Source organism: Neoarius graeffei, chromosome 16 (assembly GCF_027579695.1).
Source record: "Neoarius graeffei isolate fNeoGra1 chromosome 16, fNeoGra1.pri, whole genome shotgun sequence".
Lineage (NCBI taxonomy): Eukaryota > Metazoa > Chordata > Actinopteri > Siluriformes > Ariidae > Neoarius > Neoarius graeffei.
The window spans coordinates 37,410,646-37,431,198 of record NC_083584.1 but is presented as its reverse complement, the minus strand read 5'-3'; the positions used below and the strand labels follow the sequence as shown (position 1 = coordinate 37,431,198).

Here is a 20,553-nt window from a genome sequence, read left to right as displayed (position 1 = left end):
AACTGACAGAGCGAGCAAGGAGAGCACTGGTCAGAGAAGCAGCCAAGAGGCCCATGATCACTCTGGAGGAGCTGCAGAAATCCACAGCTCAGGTGGGAGAATCTGTGCACAGGAAAACTACAAGTCATACACTCCACAAATCTGGCCTTTTTGGAAAAGTGGCAAGAAGAAAGCCATTGTTGAAAGATAGGCATAAGAAGTCCCGTTTGCAGTTTGCCAGAAGCCATGTAGGGGACACAGCAAACATGCGGAAGAAGGTGCTTTGGTCAGATGAGACCAAAGTTGAACTTTTTGGCCTAAATGCAAAGCGCGATGTGTGGCGGAAAACTAACACTGCTCATCACCCTGCACACACCATCCCCACTGTGAAACATGGTGGTGGCAGCATCATGCTATGGGGATGCTTTTCTTCAGCAGGGACAGGGAAGCTAGTCAGAGTTGATGGGAAGATGGATGGAGCTAAATACAGGGCAATCCTGGAAGAAAACCTGTTGGAGGCTGCAAAAGACTTGAGACTGGGAAGGAGATTCACCTTCCAGCAAGACAATGACCCTAAACATACAGCCAGAGCTATAATGGAATGGTTTAGATCAAAGAATATTCATGCGTTAGAATGGCCCAGTCAAAGTCCAGACCTAAATCCCATTGAGCATCTGTGGCAAGACTTGAAAATTGCTGTTCACAGACGCTCTCCATCCAATTTGGCTGAGCTTGAGCTATTTTGCAAAGAAGAATGGGCAAAAATTTCAGTGTCTAGATGTGCAAAGCTGGTAGAGACATACCACAAAAGACTTGCAGCTGTAATTGCAGCAAAAGGTGGCTCTACAAAGTATTGACGCAGGGGGGCTGAATACTAATGCACATCACATTTTTCAGATTTTTATTTGTTTAAAATTTTGAAGACCATTTATCATTTTCATTTCACTTCACAATTATGTGCTACTCTGTGTTGGTCTATCACATCAAATCTCAATAAAAAAACTTTTAAGTCCGTGGTTGTAAGGTGGAAAAATGTGAAAAAGTTCAAGGGGTATGAATACTTTTTCAAGGCACTGTATGTAATATTGGATCATTTTCCTCAATAAATAAATGACCAAGTGTAATATTTTGGTCTCATTTGTTTAACTGGGTTCTCTTTATCTACTTTTAGGACTTGTGTGAAAATCTGATGATGTTTTAGGCCATATTTATGCAGAAATATAGAAAATTCTAGAGGGTTCACAAACTTTCAAGCACCACTGCATATATATATATATATATATATATATATATATATATATATATATATATATGTTATACAGTTATATACAGTTAAGATAGAATATATATATATATATATATATATATATATATATATATATATATATATATATATATATATATATATTCTATCTTAACTGTTCAAGCACCAAACACCAAAGCAAATTTCTCATATGTGAGAACGGACTTGGCAATAAATTTGGTTCTGATTATCTGATTCTGATATTCAGAGCAGAAGGTTTTCGAAGCAAGAATGCTTGGAACCCTGATAATCGCTCTGCTACCTTACCAATATGGCGTTTTATTGACTCTGTGCAACGGTGGCGCGTTGCATTGTGGGACAGCCTTTCCGCGTGCCTGTTAGCTGATTCAAGATCAGTTGTGACGTTGAGAATTTGTACAAAATCCTATGCTCTGATCGCTCTTTTAACAGATCTCAGATCAAACTTAAAGGTCATCCCATAAACCGGAAGTAATCCGCTTTCATGAGCGATACATTGAGTTTTTCCTCCGTTGTCAACAAAGTCATCAGTTAAATACGCAGTAGATATTAACTAGATAGTCACTATTTACAAAAGCTGAAGATTCAGCAGGAATTTTGGTTAAATAGACACAGTAAAGAATATTGTTGGCAAAATGAACGTGATTTTAGCTGTTAAGCAGTATGTCACCAAAATGATAGAAAGCAGTGGACCAGGAATGAAGGTTTTGCTCATGGATAAAGAGACGGTATGTGTAAGACCAGGAGACCTCCATGGCATTGTTCTTGGTTACAAATGGTACACTTATGAGTGATAATTCATGCGCCATTGTCTTGCCTGACAGAAATGTTTCATTTCTTCTATTCATATGAGCTAGACATTCAGTCAGTCATTAGGAATTGTTCATTTACTACCACTTTCTTTCCTTCTTCTGACCATAGACCAGCTTCGTGAGTATGGTTTACACACAATCCGAGATCCTGCAAAAGGAGGTCTACCTGTTTGAGAGGATAGACTCTCAGAACCGTGACAGCATGAAACATCTCAAGGCCATCTGCTTCCTGAGACCAACCAAGGTGCCTCGGCTTTGAGTCAGGTTTTTAGTGGTCGAGAACATCAGTTAACCTGGGTAGAGTATAAACCGATGGTATTGGACTGGATTCTTGGAGAGCACTGTATGGATTAGTGATCTCCCTGCTCAGTAAAAAACCAGAGGTGGACAGTGACGAAGTGTGGTGCTTGAAAGTTTGTGAATCCTTTAGAATTTTCTATATTTCTGCATAAATATGACCTAAAACATCATCAGATTTCCCACAAGTCCTAAAAGTAGATAAAGAGAACCCAGTTAAACAAATGAGACCAAAATATTATACTTGGTCATTTATTTATTGAGGAAAATGATCCAATGTTACATATCTGTGAGTGGCAAAAGTATGTGGACCTTTGCTTTTAGTATCTGGTGTGACCCCCTTGTGCAGCAATAACTGCAACTAAACGTTTCCAGTAACTGTTGATTAGTCCTGCACACCAGCTTGGAGGAATTTTAGCCCATTCCTCCGTACAGAACAGCTTCAACTCTGGGATGTTGGTGGGTTTCCTCACATGAACTGCTCGCTTCAGGTCCTTCCATAACATTTCGATTGGATTAAGGTCAGGACTTTGACTTGGCCATTCCAAAACATTAACTTTATTCTTCTTTAACCATTCTTTGGTAGAACCACTTGTGCGCTTAGGGTTGTTGTCTTGCTGCATGACCCACCTTCTCTTGAGATTCAGTTCATGGACAGATGTCCTGATATTTTCCTTTAGAATTCGCTGGTATAATTCAGAATTCATTGTTCCATCAATGATGACAAGCTGTCCTGGCCCAGATGCAGCAAAACAGGCCCAAACCATGATACTACCACCACCATGTTTCACAGATGGGATAAGGTTCTTATGCTGGAATGCAGGGTTTTCCTTTCTCCAAACATAACGCTTCTCATTTAAACCAAAAAATTCTATTTTGGTCTCATCCGTCCACAAAACATTTTTCTAATAGCCTTCTGATTTGTCCACGTGATCTTTAGCAAACTGCAGATGAGCAGCAATGTCCTTTTTGGAGAGTTGTGGCTTTCTCCTTGCAACCTTGCCATGCACACCATTGTTGTTCAGTGTTCTCCTGATGGTGGACTCATGAACATTAGCCAATGTGAGAGAGGCCTTCAGTTGCTTAGAAGTTACCCTGGGGTCCTTTGTGACCTTGCCGACTATTACATGCCTTGCTCTTGGAGTGATCTTTGTTGATCGATCACTCCTGGGGAGGGGAACAATGGACTTGGATTTCCTCCATTTGTACACAGTCTGTTTGACTGTGGATTGGTGGAGTCCACATTCTTTAGAGATGGTTTTATAACCTTTTCCAGCCTGATGAGCATCAACAACGCTTTTTCTGAGGTCCTCAGAAATCTCCTTTGTTCGTGCTATGATACACTTCCACAAACATGTTATGAAGATCAGACTTTGGTAGATCCCTGTTCTTTAAATAAAACAGGGTGCCCACTCACACCTGAACACTCTTTTCTAGTAGCGTTAGCTACCCAGTAGGATTTTGGGTTTGAAAAGAGTTTGCTAGAATGTCAGGTGGAGCTTCAGCTCTACAGGTTCTACAAGCTAGTCAGAAAATCCAGTACTGTAAGTTGCATCAGAGGCATTTGGTATTTTAACCGTTGTGGCAATAATACAACAGTGCATTGACAGAAAATGTACTTTTAATACTTAAGTATTTTTAAAAGCAAGTACTTCAGTACTTTAACTTAAGTAAAAATTTGACTGTACAACTTTCACTTGTATCGGAGTCACATTTAACCAGTGGGATCTGTACTTTGACTTAAGTAATAAACTTTGGTACTTTGTCCACCTCTGGTAAAAACTGGAGCTGTGATCTTGAAGAAGAAGAAGCCTTTATTTGTCACATATATACATTGCGATATAGTGAAATTATGTTCTTCGCATATCCCAGCTTGTTCGGAAGTTGGGGACAGAGCGCAGGGTCAGCCACGATATGCCTGGCTGGAGCAGAGAGGGTTATTAAGGGCCTTGTTCAAGGACCAGTCAGTGGCAGCTTAGTGGTGGTGAGGTAGGGCTTGAACCCCTGACTTTATAATCAGCAACCCTGAGCCACCACTCTGCTCATTCTGAAGGCTGTAGTGAACTCTGAAGGGACCCATCTGGAGTGACTGAAAGAGTTCACTTCAGCATTGAAGCCAGTGCACTCTCACACTATATACTATACACACTCATCTCATTATCTCTAGCTGCTTTATCCTGTTCTACAGGATCGCAGGCAAGCTGGAGCCTATCCCAGCTGACTACGGGCGAAAGGCGGGGTACACCCTGGACAAGTCGCCAGGTCATCACAGGGCTGACACATAGACACAGACAACCATTCACACTCACATTCACACCTACGGTCAATTTAGAGTCACCAGTTAACCTAACCTGCATGTCTTTGGACTGTGGGGGAAACCGGAGCACCTGGAGGAAACCCACGCGGACACGGGGAGAACATGCAAACTCCACACAGAAAGGCCCTCGCTGGCCACGGGGCTCGAACCCGGACCTTCTTGCTGTGAGGCGACAGCGCTAACTACTACACCACCGTGCGGCCCACACTACATACTGTTGTGTAAATAACAACACACATTGCAGTTTAGTGATAAATGGATGAAGTAAACAGTGCATTTTGTAGAGTGCATGGTGTAGTGGGAAGCATTGCCACCTCACAGCTGCAAGGTCCTTGGTTCAATTCTAAGCTGGGGTTATTGTCTGTCAGGAGTTTCACATGTTCTCTTTGTTTCTGTGTGGGTTTTCACTGGGTTCTCTGGTTTCCTTCCACCCCGTGCTGAATGTTTCTGCAGTAGGTTCTGGATCCACTGCAGTCTTTAAGATGAATGAATTTGTTCACTTTTGTTCCCAGTATGGTTCATAAGGTAGCTTAAATTACTAATGTAAACAAATATACAAATATAATACTGTTGGACGAGTTAGCAGTAAAAATGTGAAACCTATGAAAGCACTATTTTTGGTTACAATTTGCTATTAAAAAATGTGATCTTAATAGGTAAACTCTTCTTGGGTGTTCACTCAGAATAACAACAATGCAAAGTATCTTGGGAGTGTTGTCAGTGTTCCGCTCAATACATATGCAGTTTCACATCGTGTGTGTGTGTAAAATATTGCTTTTAACTAAGTTTTATGTGTTTAGGATAATGTAGAGAATCTGATTCATGAGCTGCGACGTCCCAAATACAGTGTCTACTTTATCTGTGAGTAATGGCACTGACTTGAAAAGAAAACCTTCTAACCCATGTTTCTGTATAGAGATTATTCCAATGGCAGCACTCAACTCTCACACCATTATGACCTTCTTCATCTAGTTTTCAGTAATGTCATCAGTAAGAGTGAAGTGAAGGCCTTGGCAGAAGCTGACGAGCAGGAGGTTGTTGCAGAGGTGCAGGTCAGTACGTTTGTGTCTAGCTGACTGAGCATATGTTCATACTCGTTTACATCCGTATCTTTTCACATCTCCTTCCCAGTTGTGATTAACAGATCGCTGTGATAAATTGATGTTGTAGGAGTTCTATGGAGACTTCATCGCTGTGAATCCTCATCTTTTCTCCCTCAATCTACAAGGAGTGTCCAGGGTAGGAAACATGGGTTATGGCAGTCCTGTTGTATGCCTAATTTTACAATAATATGGAAAGAACATATTGACTTTTTTGTGTATTTTAGTAGAAAGTACATGCATGACACTAAAGAGTTTCACTGTTTTAGTTTCAATATCAATAATCAATAAAAATGCTCTTTAAGATTCCAGATAATTATATATTTAAACATTTTAATGCTAATTTATGGAAACACTTTCCCCTTAATTCTCAGTTCTGCACTGTTTTTGATCCATGAGTTTTGTTTGTGTGGTTTGGCTCAGGGTCGTAGTTGGGATCCCACTGTTCTTCCACATGTCACTCAAGGTTTGACCTCCGTGCTGTTGGCCTTAAAGAAGTGTCCCATGATTCGTTACCAGCTCTCCTCTGACATGGCCAAGAGACTGGCCGAAAGTGTTAAGGTACGATGTACACTCACCGGCCACTTTATTAGGAACACTCATCCACCTGCTGTTTTATGCAGTTCTGTAATCAGCCGAGCCCTTGACAGCAGCACAATGCATAAAATCATGCAGGTACAAATCAAGAGCTTCAGTTAATGTTCACTTCAAACATCAGAATGGGAAAAATTGTGATCTCTGTGACTTTCACTGCAACATGGGTGTTGGTGCCAGATGGACTGGTTTGAGTATTTCAGAAACTGCTGATCTCCTGGGGTTTTCACACACAACGGTCTCTAGAGTTTACACAGAATGGTGTGAAAAACAAAAACATTGAGTGAGCGACAGTTCTGTGGGTGGAAACAAACGCCTTGTTGATGAGAGAGGCCAGAGAAAAATAGCTAGATTGGTTCAAGCTGCCAGGAAGGATCTAGTAATTCATAGCAACTCTTTACAACCGTGGTGAGCAGGAAAGCATCTTCTGCAACAGCAGAAGACCACATTGGGTTCCACTCCTGCCAGCCAAGAACAGGAATCTTAGAATCAAAAACAAGTTCCTATTAAAATGGCCAGTGAGTGTATGCTCTACTAGACATCACTCACAGGCTTGTAACTTGGTATAATGCCTGTATATTTCGAATTCTGTTGGGTGTACGCCAAACTTTTTTCTAAGTTTTCATCCAGTTATCATCACAGGTCCTGTGTTGATATGGGTGTAGTGATGCAATGAGGGAGTAACTCTGAAAATATATTGGTGCAAGACATTGTGTGAGGATAAATTGCAATACAAATTTGCAGTGATATGAATTGTGTACATCCACAAAATGAGGATTTTTAAGTAGTCTCTGCAGGAAGCAACATTAATGTAATTTTGAACAAAATTAGATTTGAAAATCCTACTGCACCTTAGTCTGGGTATATCATAGAATGTACAGAATCAAAATGGCTAACAAAAACAAAATAAATCTACACACCATAGCAGCAAGTAGTTAACTGATGTGCCTTAGTAAACTCCCACAAAAGTTCTTCAGAAGACAGAAGACACATTTCTTGTTTCAGCTGTTTGGCTGTTTTTACCACTGAAGTGTCCACATTAAAATCTGTACGTAACAAAGGAGAATAATGTAATAATTTGAGCTGCTTTTCTCCAAGTTACTGCCTGTGCCAATTTTATGTTGTTTACAGTGACTACGTTTACATGCACGTCCAAATCGAGCTGCTGTTGGTAATCGAGCAAAGGGTCCCAGCAGGGGTGCCAGAGAAATCCAATCCTACATGCACAAGTGAAATCGGGCTATTGTGCACCCGAGCCACACGTGGCGCTACACGCCCCATCGTGTTGGTACACTTCCGGTTGTCGTCATGAAGAAGAGCTTATAGTGTTGCCAGATACTGCTGACGTTTTCCAGCCCAAAACATGTTCAAATCCGCTAAAATGCACTTAAAACCCCCAATCTGGCAACACTAGCAGTTCCGTGTTCAAGCTGTTAGGCTTGCTTTAACAGACTATGGCTACAAACTGTCCTGCGCAGACCACTGTTTTGTAAGACAACTTATTTTGCACAATAATATTTTTCTAAAGTCCATTTTTTGCTTACAAAAAAATATTTTTTTTGCTTACAATTTAACTTATGTCTTAATAAACACACAAAAAGTTCAATTGTTTTGTTTTTATTGACATTCTTCAGATGTTGGACATATATACACACACAAATACAATGACTTGTTTATGTACACAATTCACAGCTATGCAACAGCTGTACAGATGTATTTGGTGATACAGTAAGTGAGCTAAATTTTAACAGTGCAAACAATGCCACAAAAAGAAAAGATTCATGCCGTTGTCATGATTCGTTGTCATGCCGACCGAGGCTGTTGTGTTTCCCGCTTGTGGTCTCGTCACTCATCACTTCCGGAAGTAGCTCGACATCTAGCTCGATAGGGTATACATGCACAAAGTAGCTCGGCAGAAATCGCATAAACTAGGTCGTGTAGCTCGATTCCGAGAAATCAAGTTCGGTTCAATTTCAGCCGAATTAAGGTGTATACATGGCATTTTGAACTTCGATTTCAGTCGAGCAACGGCAGAAATTCGATTCTCTCTATGTGCATGTAAACGTAGTGAGTGTAACATGTTGGAGTGTGCTTTCTTTTGCAAATGGCCTACAAATCTGTCTTATTACTAATCTGAGGTGGATTTCCCAAAAGCCTCTTAACGCTATAAGCATCTTAACTAGGAGAGAGAGTGCTCATTGTGGTGCTCGCTCAACCATTTAACGCTGACCTTTGTGCTACGATGCTTTTGGGAAACCTACCCCTGTTTGCCACTTCAGTCCTTACTCATTAACCATAAATAGCAGGATGTTGCATAATTAGAGCAAATGTAAATGGAATGCAAAAATCTATTTGTATTTGCATTATATAAGGCATATATGATTACTGTATGTATCATATGTTTTACATTTGTCTTTGATCCTGTAGCAAATTATCAGCAAGGAGTATGAACTATTTGACTTCAGAAAAACTGAAGTTCCTCCACTTCTACTGATTCTGGACCGAAGTGATGATGCGATCACACCGCTCCTTAACCAGGTGAGAGTTTGTCTCACTTTTGATTTTAACATACTATATTAACTATTTACATGATGCAGTATAGCTTAGCTTGTACTTACAGGCTATGGTCCCTAGAGGACAATAGAGACTAATGTTCAGATGATGTTACTCCAAAGGTAGACTGACTTTCAGATTTTTCAAGTTTAGGTCTTAAAAATAATTTTCCCTGACATCCAATTATTTTTGTTTAGTGGACCAAAATCTACTGAAATCGAATCATAGACTTCCAATTTTATTAGTTTGGTTTTTTTTAAATAGCGCAATTAATTAATTTAGGGCCATGTGGCCCTAAATTCTACACTATTTTTTCTTACTTCACCCTGACCCAAATCAAGACACTATGTCATGCACTACGTGGTGGGCTTTCCCCGTTGGTGCAAGGCATTGTGGGATACAAATTTTAAACAGGAAAGAACAATGGAGGGCATGAATGTGCAAATGAAACGTGAAAGACTGACTACAGTAATGGAAAGTGAGGAAAAAAAGATGTTATGTTGCGAAGGAAAGGAAACGCAGGACCAAACTAATAAATATCGGCGGTCAGCAAGCACCTCGGTGTGATCAGGTATTCGTTTAGCGACAGAATGCTATAACTGTCAGTGGACAGTCAAAGGTAAACCTGTAGATGGCAGTAATGCAACACTTTGGATGCCGCATGATGAAAAACCTAACAGAAGAAGGAAAAGGAGAAGAAGCAGGTAAACCTGCGCATGTGCACTTGGACTTCCTCTCTTTGCTTGACTGCACGAAGCGAGCGATTTCATGCACATTATTTGCGAGGGAATCCCTTCAAATTAAATAACTTCCCAGCCACAGAATGGCCTGTGGGTTTTTTTATTTTATTTTATTTTTTTTAGATATTACAGAAATAAACATGTATCACAATGACCAAATTTCAGAGGGAACTAAATTTCATCGATTTTATGAAATCTAAAGGCTGTCTACTTTTAAATGTTTAATACTTTTATTAATGGGACTGCATTCCCGGGGAACCAGAAGGATTCATTATGCTCTATTTCTTGTTTACTTAAACAAACAGGGTGTGCCACCACAAAATAAGTCCAAAATGAAAAGTTGCTTTATTGGATATTCTAAATCTATAGTTAATTATCTTTAACATAAAGATAAATTTAGTGCAGCCAATCCAGAGAAACTAGCAAAATTTAAAGTATGTAGGAAGTTTAAGGTCACAGAAAATCAAGTTTGGAGAAAATACAAGCTTGAACTACAAAACAGCTGTAATGACTGATGTTTAAATTGCAATGAAAGCATAGCAGATATTTATTTGGCCTACAAAGTCATATTTATCTTGTTTTACAGTATAATATTTCTGTGACATTTTAGATTAAGGAATGTATTTACAGCAAAATTAGAAAAACAGTATGTGGATTATTTTTTTTTTTTTGGACACACTCTTGTTTCAAATCACGATATCTCAAAATGAACTTTTGCTACTCATTTTGTGGTGATGCACCCCAAATGCATGTTTTCCTTTTTGATATTTTATATTTTCTGATTCAGCAATTCAATACAATAATCAACACTGGAATGCTTGGCCTGTACTTTCCCCCTCTAGTGGACATATCAGGCAATGGTTCATGAGCTGCTTGGCATCAATAACAACCGCATAGATCTGTCCCGAGTGCCTGGCATCAGTAAAGACTTGAGAGAGGTGGTGCTGTCTGCAGAGAATGATGAATTTTATGCCAATGTGGGTATCACAGGAATTAATACTCCCACCTGTATGTATCAAAGTGATGTTCATGTTTGTCTTTTAATAGACTTTTTGAACTGACCCAATAAAGGTTAATGAAGATTTTCAAGTTAATTAATCCTTTTTATGTTTTAGTTTTTTAAGTAATCTTTGTCTAGAAAGATCTCATGGACTTGAGATATGAACTATCCCTTTTTGTTTTTTTTTCCCCCCTGAAACAGAACTTGTACTTGAACTTTGGTGAAATTGGAACAAACATTAAAAACCTGATGGAGGACTTTCAGAAGAAAAAGCCAAAGGGCCAACAGAAACTAGAGTCAATAGCCGACATGAAGGTGAGGACATTGAATGAAGTTCAGTTTATTTAGTTCTGGGTACCACCATGATTTATTAGAAAATTTTCACAGGCACAGTGCCATGACGCCTCTGATTAAAAAAAAAAAGAAATTTCTATCTATCGATCGATCTATCGACCTTTATTTAACAAGGCAAGTCAATAAGAACAAGTTTCTTATTTACAGTAATGGGCTGACCTGCCAGGGTCCGGAACTATTTGTACCCTGGTTGAATATGTGGGTCTGTTTTTTGTAATCTCAGTAGGAATTGTTCTCTGGAGATTAACTGTTACAACATTAGCAACGATGCAGGAATTTTTAGGGTCTGATTGATTTTTGACTCAGCATGTGTGAAAGCGTAAAGTGGCAAAACAAACGATTTTCCCAGTTTTCACAGTTGTACTTGGTGGGAATATAACCTCATTATGCTGTGCTGTCTGGGGGAAAAATGTGATTTTGATTTGCTCGTGTTTTCTTCTTAACATATTAATTGTTTGACTTGATTGATGTCTCATGATGATTCTGTGACGAATGTATTTGACCAGTCAGTGGTCCCCACCCACATGTCTGTGTTTATTACTTAGTTAATAAGTGCTTCTTCAAGAATTTGCAGTGTCAAGATTTTACATATACTCCCCCACCTGCTCTCTGCAGGCGTTTGTGGATAACTACCCACAGTTTAAGAAGATGTCGGGCACGGTTTCCAAGCATGTGACGGTGGTGGGCGAGTTGTCTCGTCTCGTCAGTGAAAGGCAGCTTATGGAGGTATCTGAGGTGGAGCAGGAGCTTGCATGCCAGAATGATCATTCTAACGCCCAGCAGGTACCTCACATACCTCACATTCATTAACACATGCCTTACAGTTGAAACTGAAGTGAGAACACACAGCTTTATTTAGACTATTTCCTCCAAATTGGAACAAAGTTGACTAAGAGTATAGAGACACAAAGACATTTTGGGCTTTGGTTTAAAGTTTTAAGGTTTTATTTATTTATTTATTTATTTTCATTGGTCACCTTGCCGCTGTGGTGTTCCCCTGTTCCTGCAGAGTGTGCGGCGTGCTCTGCAGAACCCACGTTTGACGGAGCTTGATGCAGTGCGTCTGGTGATGCTATATGCTCTGCGCTATGAGAGACACAGCAGCAGTATCTTGCCCAGTCTCATGGAAGAGCTAAACAGGAGAGGGGTGTCTGAAAAATACCGCAAGGTGATGACTCACAAAACACTAATTCTGTTGATGTGTTTATTACAGTGCAATAGCAATCATGCTAGTAAATAAGGCCGGTGTATACTAAACTGAGTCATGCCAACATTTTTTCAGCACATTCTCGTTCTACTTTTCCTCCCACACAACAGATGGTACAAGCCGTGATCGAGTATGGAGGCAAACGGGTCAGAGGAAGTGATCTCATTACTCCTACAGATGCCGTGGCCATCACCAAACAGTTTTTCAAAGGACTTAAGGTACATAATTATTCACTGAATGCCAACAAGTGTTCTTCCAAACTCATTTTAGACATAGATTTATTGATGGATTACTGATAGTTTCACACAGACTATCATAGTGTAATTCTGTAATGTATGGTCATCTGTATATATTTGTATCTCACTTTGTATGCTCCTACTAACAGAATTATACAATTGTGTGTGTAGGGTGTTGAGAATGTCTATACCCAGCATCAGCCCCTGCTGCATGAAACACTGGATCAGCTAATTAAAGGTCGTTTGAAGGACAGTCAGTTCCCCTACCTCGGGCCGAGTTCTCTACGGGACAGGTTCATACAGCACATACTCAGATATAACATTTCTAAGCCTACGTTCTTCATAGCTGTGATTCTTTCTAGTTTGTCACGCATCTCCAATCTGCCTCATTTGACTTTAGCTTTAGCACTTTATGACTCAGCTGGGTGTATGTCAAAAGCTGTATTTCTACAAGATGTTTCACATAATTCACATTGTAACCACAACACTGCTGCTATCACCGAGATCTCCAGGCTAACAAACTAGCTTTGTAATATTTATAATTTACCAATAATAAAGATGATACTGTTTTCTGAACATTTAATCAAATTATGGTAATTACCATGTTACCAATTATAGTATAATATGCCTCTTTAACGGTTATTCCACGAAATCGAGTCGTACATGAGCTGATCGCTGATGAGGCACGTAGCACCGAGTTGGCTATAAGCCATGTACGACGAGATTGAGTGGAATAACTGTTTTATTCTATCCACATTCACTGGATTTTGAGAAACAGAACATTTTTATTTTTTGCAAATTCGATAAATAAAAACTTTATACAAAATGTCCAACAAAATAATTTCCGCTTAGAATGTAACCAAACCGGTGAAATGACAGTAGCAATTTGTGAAAAATGCGATAATTCTTGAAAAATAAAAAAAGATACGTTCTTACCATCAAATACTTTTATTCCATATTTTGTTGCTTTTTAAAAAAAATTAGTATTTTTTGGGGTTTTGTTTGCGAGTAAAGTTTTTATTTTGTCCTTGGTTGGTTCAGCAATGCACGCCGCCATTTTGTTTTTCTCTACTCACAGTATATGAGCTGATATCCTAGTAGTAGAGTAGCCAATCAGATTGCAGGATTGCTCATATCAGTATTCAGAAGCACTTTGCTCTGCATTCTGATTTTTTTAGATTTATTAAACCTACTTATAGGATTACACACAAAAAAAAATGCATTGATTGTCAAGGAATAATTTTCTAATGTAAACACAGCCTTTCTCAGCCATATATAATTAGCAGGCTGGTGTAATTTAAAGGATGTACAGTTTTACCATGTCCGTGACTCAATCACAGTACCAAGTCCACAAATTTGAACACAATCCACAGCATCAAAACGTCTTTGGGCCAGTACCAGATGATTTTGTTTTTGGGGTTTAATAGATGTAGCCCTCTGAGTGTACACTACCATTCAAAAGTTTGGGGTCACCCAGACAATTTAGTGTTTTCCATGAAAAGTCACACTTTTATTTACCACCATAAGTTGCAAAATGAATAGAAAATATAGTCAAGACATTTTTCTGGCCATTTTGAGCATTTAATCAACCCCACAAATGTGATGCTCCAGAAACTCAATCTGCTCAAAGGAAGGTCAGTTTTATAGCTTCTCTAAAGAGCTAAACTGTTTTCAGCTGTGCTAACATGATTGTACAAGGGTTTTCTAATCATCCATTAGCCTTCTGAGGCAATGAGCAAACACATTGAGTGCGTTTACATGCACATAGAGAAAATCGAATTTCTGCCGTTGCTCGACTGAAATTGAAGTTCTAAATGCCATGGATACACCTAAGCTAGGCTGAAATTGAACCGAACTTGATTTCTCGTAATCGAGCTACACGACCTAGATTATGCGATTGTAGCCGAGCTACTTGGTGCATGTAAACCCTATCGAGCTACGTAGTCGAGCTACTTACTTCAGCACTGCCCCTTCCGGAAGTGACGAGTGACGAGACCACAAGCAGGAAACACGACAGCCTTGGTCGGCATGGCAACAGTAGTAGCGAGCAGCAGAAGAGGTCAGGAGGAACAAACGAAGAAGAGAAAATGGCGAGCAGAAATGTGCACTTCTGGAGCAATGAGGAGACAGAGTTCATGCTCATTCAGCTTAAGGAGTTGAATATATTAAAATTCATGGACGGGAGAAAAACGCGCAATGGAAAACACGGAACTGATAACTTTGTTTACACTCTTGAATAGCTCTTCTTCATGACGACAACCGGAAGTGTACCAACACGATGGGGCGTGTAGCGCCACCTGTGGCTCGGGTGCACAATGTACCTCACACAATAGCTCGATTTCCTTGTGTGCATGTAGGATTGGATTTCTCTGGCACCCCTGCTGGGACCCTTTGCTCAATTACTGACAGCAGCTCGATTTGGATGTGCATGTAAACGTACTGATTGTACCATTAGAACACTGGAGTGATAGTTGCTGGAAATGGGCCTCTATACACCTATGGAGATATTGCACCAAAAAACAGACATTTAGTAGAATTTAGCTAGAATAGTCATTTACCACATTAGCAATGTATAGAGTGTATTTCTGATTAGTTTAAAGTGATCTTCATTGAAAAGAACAGTGCTTTTCTTTCAAAAATAAGGACATTTCAAAGTGACCCCAAACTTTTGAACAGTAGTGTATGTTATAGTACCAGTCAAAAGTTTGGATACACATTCTAATTCATTGTGTTTCTTTATTTTTGTTAATTAAGTCACTTCATGTCTTAAAGTAATGATTGATGTCATTTCTCTTTGCTTAAGTTCTTGACATAATATGGATTACTCCAGTTGTGGAATAGGGCTATTTACTGTATTTTACTGTTTGATCTCAAACACCTTAAGAAGGCAAGAAATTGTGCTAATTAACTTTTGACGAGGCACAGCTGTTAATTGAAAAGCATTCCAGGTGACTACCTCATGAAGCTGGTTAAGGTAATGCCAATAGTGTGTAAAGCGTCATCAAGGGAAACGGTGGCTACTTTGAAGAATCTAAAATATCAAACATGTTTTTTAACACTGTTTTTGTTTACCACGTAATTCCATATTATGTTCCATGTGTTATTTAATAGTTTTGATGTCTTCAGTATTGTTCTACGCTGTAGAAAATGGTCACAATACAAAAAAACCTATGAATGCATAGGTGTGTCCAAACTTTTGACTGATACTGTATATTGGTTGAAGAGAGTGGCAAAATGATCAGATTTACGAAAAGCTGTTGGAGGAGAGATCTCAAAGCTTCTTTTTTTTAACAGAAAATACTATAACAACAATCCAGCATATTGTTTCTTCTTATTTGACATTTAACATGCGGAAAATGTTTTGGGAACATGGATTTTACATAAAAGTTACGGCATTTAATAATTAAAGTATAGCGCTACATACCCTGCGATGATCTGGTGACTTGTCCAGGGTGTACCCCACCTCTCGCTCATAGTCAGCTGGGATAGGCTCCAACTTGCCTGCGACCCTGTAGGACAGGATAAGCGGCTACAGATGATGGATGGATAATGTAAATTTAATATTATGCGAAAGTAGCTACAACTTTTTCAATGCTTTCTTTAACGATCCAGATGATGGACAGAAAACCTTGTGGTTGAAAAGCTTAACCTGGAGTATTGGCAAACTTGTCAACTATGTCATTATTTGATAACGAGTGTATATTCTCTGAGGAGATGGTGAGCTGTAGCAGTTATCTAGCTTTAAGTTATTTATGAGTACACTGCAGTATGTGCAAAATAAAAAGAGAGAAATTTTGAAAATTTCCGAGGGCCTTAATACTTAGATAAATGACCTAGGCTTATAAAATATGCTGATACACAGTATTTAATAATCTCATATGCGTTTATGAAGGCAGACTGATGTAGTTATTGTATGTCACACACTGAGTCTGTCCAATTCAGGCCACAGGACATCATTGTGTTCATCATCGGAGGAGCCACGTATGAAGAAGCACTGACTGTGTACAACCTGAACCGCACCATGCCAGGAGTTCGCATTGTGCTTGGAGGAACAACCATTCACAACACCACAAGGTTGGGAGCATTTCATTATTTTCACCTCTTGTTCTGATTACTTGCCCTTCTCTTTTTGCTTACATCACCTTTGTGTTTTGATGGTAGCCATGTGCAGTGTGATTTAAAATGCAGTGAGTGCATAAATGGATTAATCTGCCTACATTTGTTCTTTGGGAGACCTCAGTTTTGGTTTAACTTTCAGAACATGGATATCTAGCCTGAATAAAATAGATTAGAGAAGTCGTTCTGTACATCTTAATTTGGCAGTTGACAACACTGCCACTTTAGTAATATTCATGTTTGTGTGGCTTTGTGCTGTACTGGCGTGAATATTGTATAAATGTAGCAAATAACATAGCATACAGATTAGTAAGATTATACAGGATACCAACAACATTTGCTTAAAAAGTATATTACTGTAATAATACATACTGTATGCACTCTTGTCCTATTATATAATTTGACTATTGTGAAAGTATTCAGTCTGCTGCTTTTTATATATATTATACACTAGTGCATCTCAAAAAATTAGAATGTGAAAAAGTTCAATATTTTCCATCAGTTATTGAAGAAAGTGAAAATGTTATATATTATAGACTCATTACACATAAACTAAAATGTTTCAAGCATTTTTCTATTTTAATTTTAATCAGTATGGCATACAGTACAAAAACATATAAAAAATATCTCAAAAGATTAGAATATTTCATTTCGAGTTTGAGTAAAACAGTATGAACACAGTGTATCTCTCGGTCTAGTTCAGTACACACAACCACAATCATGAGGAAGACTGCTGACTTGACTGTTGTCCAGAAGATGATCACTGATGCCCTCCACAAGGAGGGTAAGCCACAAAAGGTCATTGCTGAAAAGGGTGGCTGGAAAAGGTGCACAAGCAACAGGGATGGCAGTCTTGAGAGGATTGTCAAGAAAAGTTGATTCAAGAACTTGGGAGAGCTTCACAAGGAGTGGACTGAGGCTGGTGTCAGTGTATCAAGATCCATCACGAACAGACATCTTCAAGAAAGGGGATACAACTTTCGCATTCCTAATATCAAGCTACTCCTGAGCCAGAGACAATGTCAGAAGTGTCTTATCTGGGCTAAGGAGAGAAAGAAATGGACTGTTGCTCAGTGGTCCAAAGTCCTCTTTTCAGATGAAAGTATATTTTGCATTTAATTTGGAAATCACGGTTCTAGAGTCTGGAGGAAGAGTGGAGAGGCACAGAATCCAAGGTGTTTGAAGCCCAGTGTGAAGTTTCCACAGTCTGTGATGATTTGGGGTGCCATGTCATCTGCTGGTGTTGGTCCACTGTATTTTATCAAGTCCAAAGTCAACACAGCCATCTACCAGGAGATTTTAGAGCACTTCATGCTTCCATCTGCTGACGAGCTTTTTGGAGATGCTGATTTCCTTTTCCAGCAGGACTTAGCACCTACCCACAGTGCCAAAACTACTACCAAATGGTTTGCTGACCATGATATTACTGTGTTTGATTGGCCAGCCAACTTGCCTGACCTGAACCCCATAGAGAATCTATGGGGTATTGTCAAGAGGAAGATGAGAAACACCCGACCCAAAAATACAGATACGCTGAAGGCCACTATCAAAGCAACCTGGGCTTCAATAACACCTCAGCAGTGCCATAGACTGATCACCTCCATGCCACACCGCATTGATACAGTAATTCATGGTAAAGGAGCCCCAACCAAGTATTGAGTGTATAAATGAATATACTTTTCAGAAGTTGGACATTTCTGTATTGTAAATCCTTTTTTTGATTGATCTTAGGGAATATTCTAATAATTTGAGATACTGGATTTCTGATTTTCATGAGCTATAAGCCATAATCATCAAAATTAAAACAAAAAAGGCTTTAAATATTTCACTTTACATTTAATGAATATAGAATATATGAAAGTTTACCTTTTTGAATTAATTTATGAAAAAGGGAACTTTTTCATGGTATTCTAATTTTCTGAGATGCACTAGTATATGTACACACACACACACACACACAGTGTGTGCGTATATATATATATATATATATATATATATATATATACACACACACACACCTCTGTGTGTGTATATATATATATATATATATATATATATATACACACACACACCTCTGTGTGTGTGTATATGTATATAGACACACACTCAGAGATGAGATTAACTAGTCCCAGACCTGTGATATTTTTTGGCAGAAATATAATAAACCCCCAAGCACACTGATTAATATGTATGTTAGTGCTGATTTGACTGTGGTAATCATGGTCATGTTTCTCCTCCCTTTTCCACAGCTTCCTGGAGGAGGTGACATCAGCAGCTGGCCTGAGTCATGGGGGAAACCGAGGGTCACAGGGAGCTGGGCGTGCACCAACCAGGCGCTGAACACTCTTCAGTAGTTTTCTTATTAATATAAAACAGTGCTGCGTGTGCTTAGAGCTGAAAGCTTCTTTCATGTATCCATCCTACTCAATGCAGACATTCCTCTCTCCAGTGTCCAAAATATACTCTATTGTGAGTCAAAGAAATACTTGATATGATCCTGGTGTCCAGAACAGGAAAAAGTGATTTGTAGATGTAAGTTACACTCCAGATCATTGATGTTCATAAATGTGATCAGTATGATGGCTTATGACAGCATTACATTAAGTAAGAAGAATGCAATCAGCCTCTCCCAAAACCTGACTGTACAGCCTGTATATTGTGTCTGATTTGCTGTATGTTAATGAGGTTATTCTATAGTCAGGCTGTGACTTTTAATGAACTGACTACAGATAATATATATTTTACATTAATGTTTCTAATGCCCATGTGTACAGAGATGCATATTCTCCCTTCTGAGTCAAAACCGGACCTTAACTCCAAACATCTTTTTAAAAAGATAACTGTATGCATATCTAATGCTGGTGTTATTTATTAAAGCTTATTTCTGCAATGGTGTATATAATGCTTATGTATACTTGAACACTATAATGAAACTTTCTCAGCCACCACTAACCTTTAGTGATTGTGCGATTAAAACTATTAATTTCAATTGATTTAATTAGATGTTTGTGACATACAGTACATGGTTGATCATTGATGACATTCAGAAAATGACTGAATGGACACATGGGCATTTGCACTTAATGTAATACTTAATGTAAGGTCAGGAATGTGGACTGTTTCTGCCCGTTCTAAATCATATCTAAGTTTTATGTGACTGTGTCCTTGTGTGGCACCTTTTCTTTATTCTTATGATTTCTCTTTGCGGTTGTACAGTGTGATATACTTTAAGATATTCTGAAGAATGAATATTTTTGAATTAAGTATAATAAACCAAAATTATAGTATTGGTAATCACTGAACTTGTGTACGATTGTTTCTTCCATCTTAAAAAAAAAAAAAAGCTTTCAGATTTTCATATTCAGAGAAGTGTTAATATTATAGACTTCTTAACTATTCTTTAACTAAAAGTACAGATTAATCAAAGCACATACTGTGAAGGAATCACCAGTACTTGTAGACTCGGACATGAACGTACTATATTTCTGACTGAATGCCATCGCTACCAGGTTAATTTCTATGAAATCTGTTCAGGTATATAAGCCTGCTTGTGATAAAAATAAATGATGTAAATCAAGGGAAAATAGGAACAGTGGCACAGCAGATAGTGTTTCTAGCTACCAGCTTGAGGGATACCCAATTCAATGCTTAACAAGCCATAATACTGCATGCAAGAGCTTCTTCAGGCAAAGAAATGGAATGTTCTTCAATGGCTGAATCAGTCACCTGACCTCAACCCAGTTGAGCATGCTTTTCACTTACTGATGGCAAACTGAAGGCAGAAAGACTTGCAAACAAGCAGCAACTGAAGGCAGCTACAGGAAAGGCTAGGCAAAGCATCGCAAAAAAGGAAACTCAGCATTTGGTGATGTCTGTGGGTTCCATGGTGGTGTAGTGGTTAGCACTGTTGCTTCACAGCGAGAAGGTTCTGGGTTCGAGCCCAGTAACCGATGGGGGCCATTCTGT

General features: G+C 38.9%; 1 protein-coding gene across 1 annotated transcript; it reads left to right on the top strand.

Annotated features, from left to right (window-relative positions):
- Window positions 1–1,741: 1,741 nt before the first annotated feature.
- Window positions 1,742–19,885, top strand: vps45 (vacuolar protein sorting 45 homolog). Its single transcript, XM_060942879.1, has 15 exons — window positions 1,742–1,989; window positions 2,183–2,317; window positions 5,488–5,548; window positions 5,660–5,739; window positions 5,858–5,926; window positions 6,211–6,348; window positions 8,809–8,919; window positions 10,517–10,651; window positions 10,876–10,989; window positions 11,644–11,811; window positions 12,038–12,196; window positions 12,346–12,453; window positions 12,643–12,764; window positions 16,414–16,545; window positions 18,837–19,885. Exons 1-15 carry the CDS (start codon window positions 1,897–1,899, stop codon window positions 18,925–18,927), a joined length of 1,716 nt encoding a protein of 571 aa, XP_060798862.1. The 5' UTR covers window positions 1,742–1,896; the 3' UTR covers window positions 18,928–19,885.
- The last annotated feature ends 668 nt before the right edge of the window (window positions 19,886–20,553 follow it).

Coding starts and splice junctions, on each gene's coding strand:
- vps45 (XM_060942879.1), top strand. CDS start 1,897: ATGAACGTGATTTTAGCTGTTAAGCAGTATGTCACCAAAATGATAGAA. Junction 6,349..8,808: donor GACTGGCCGAAAGTGTTAAG/GTACGATGTACA, acceptor TTGATCCTGTAG/CAAATTATCAGCAAGGAGTA. Junction 11,812..12,037: donor ATCATTCTAACGCCCAGCAG/GTACCTCACATA, acceptor CTGTTCCTGCAG/AGTGTGCGGCGTGCTCTGCA.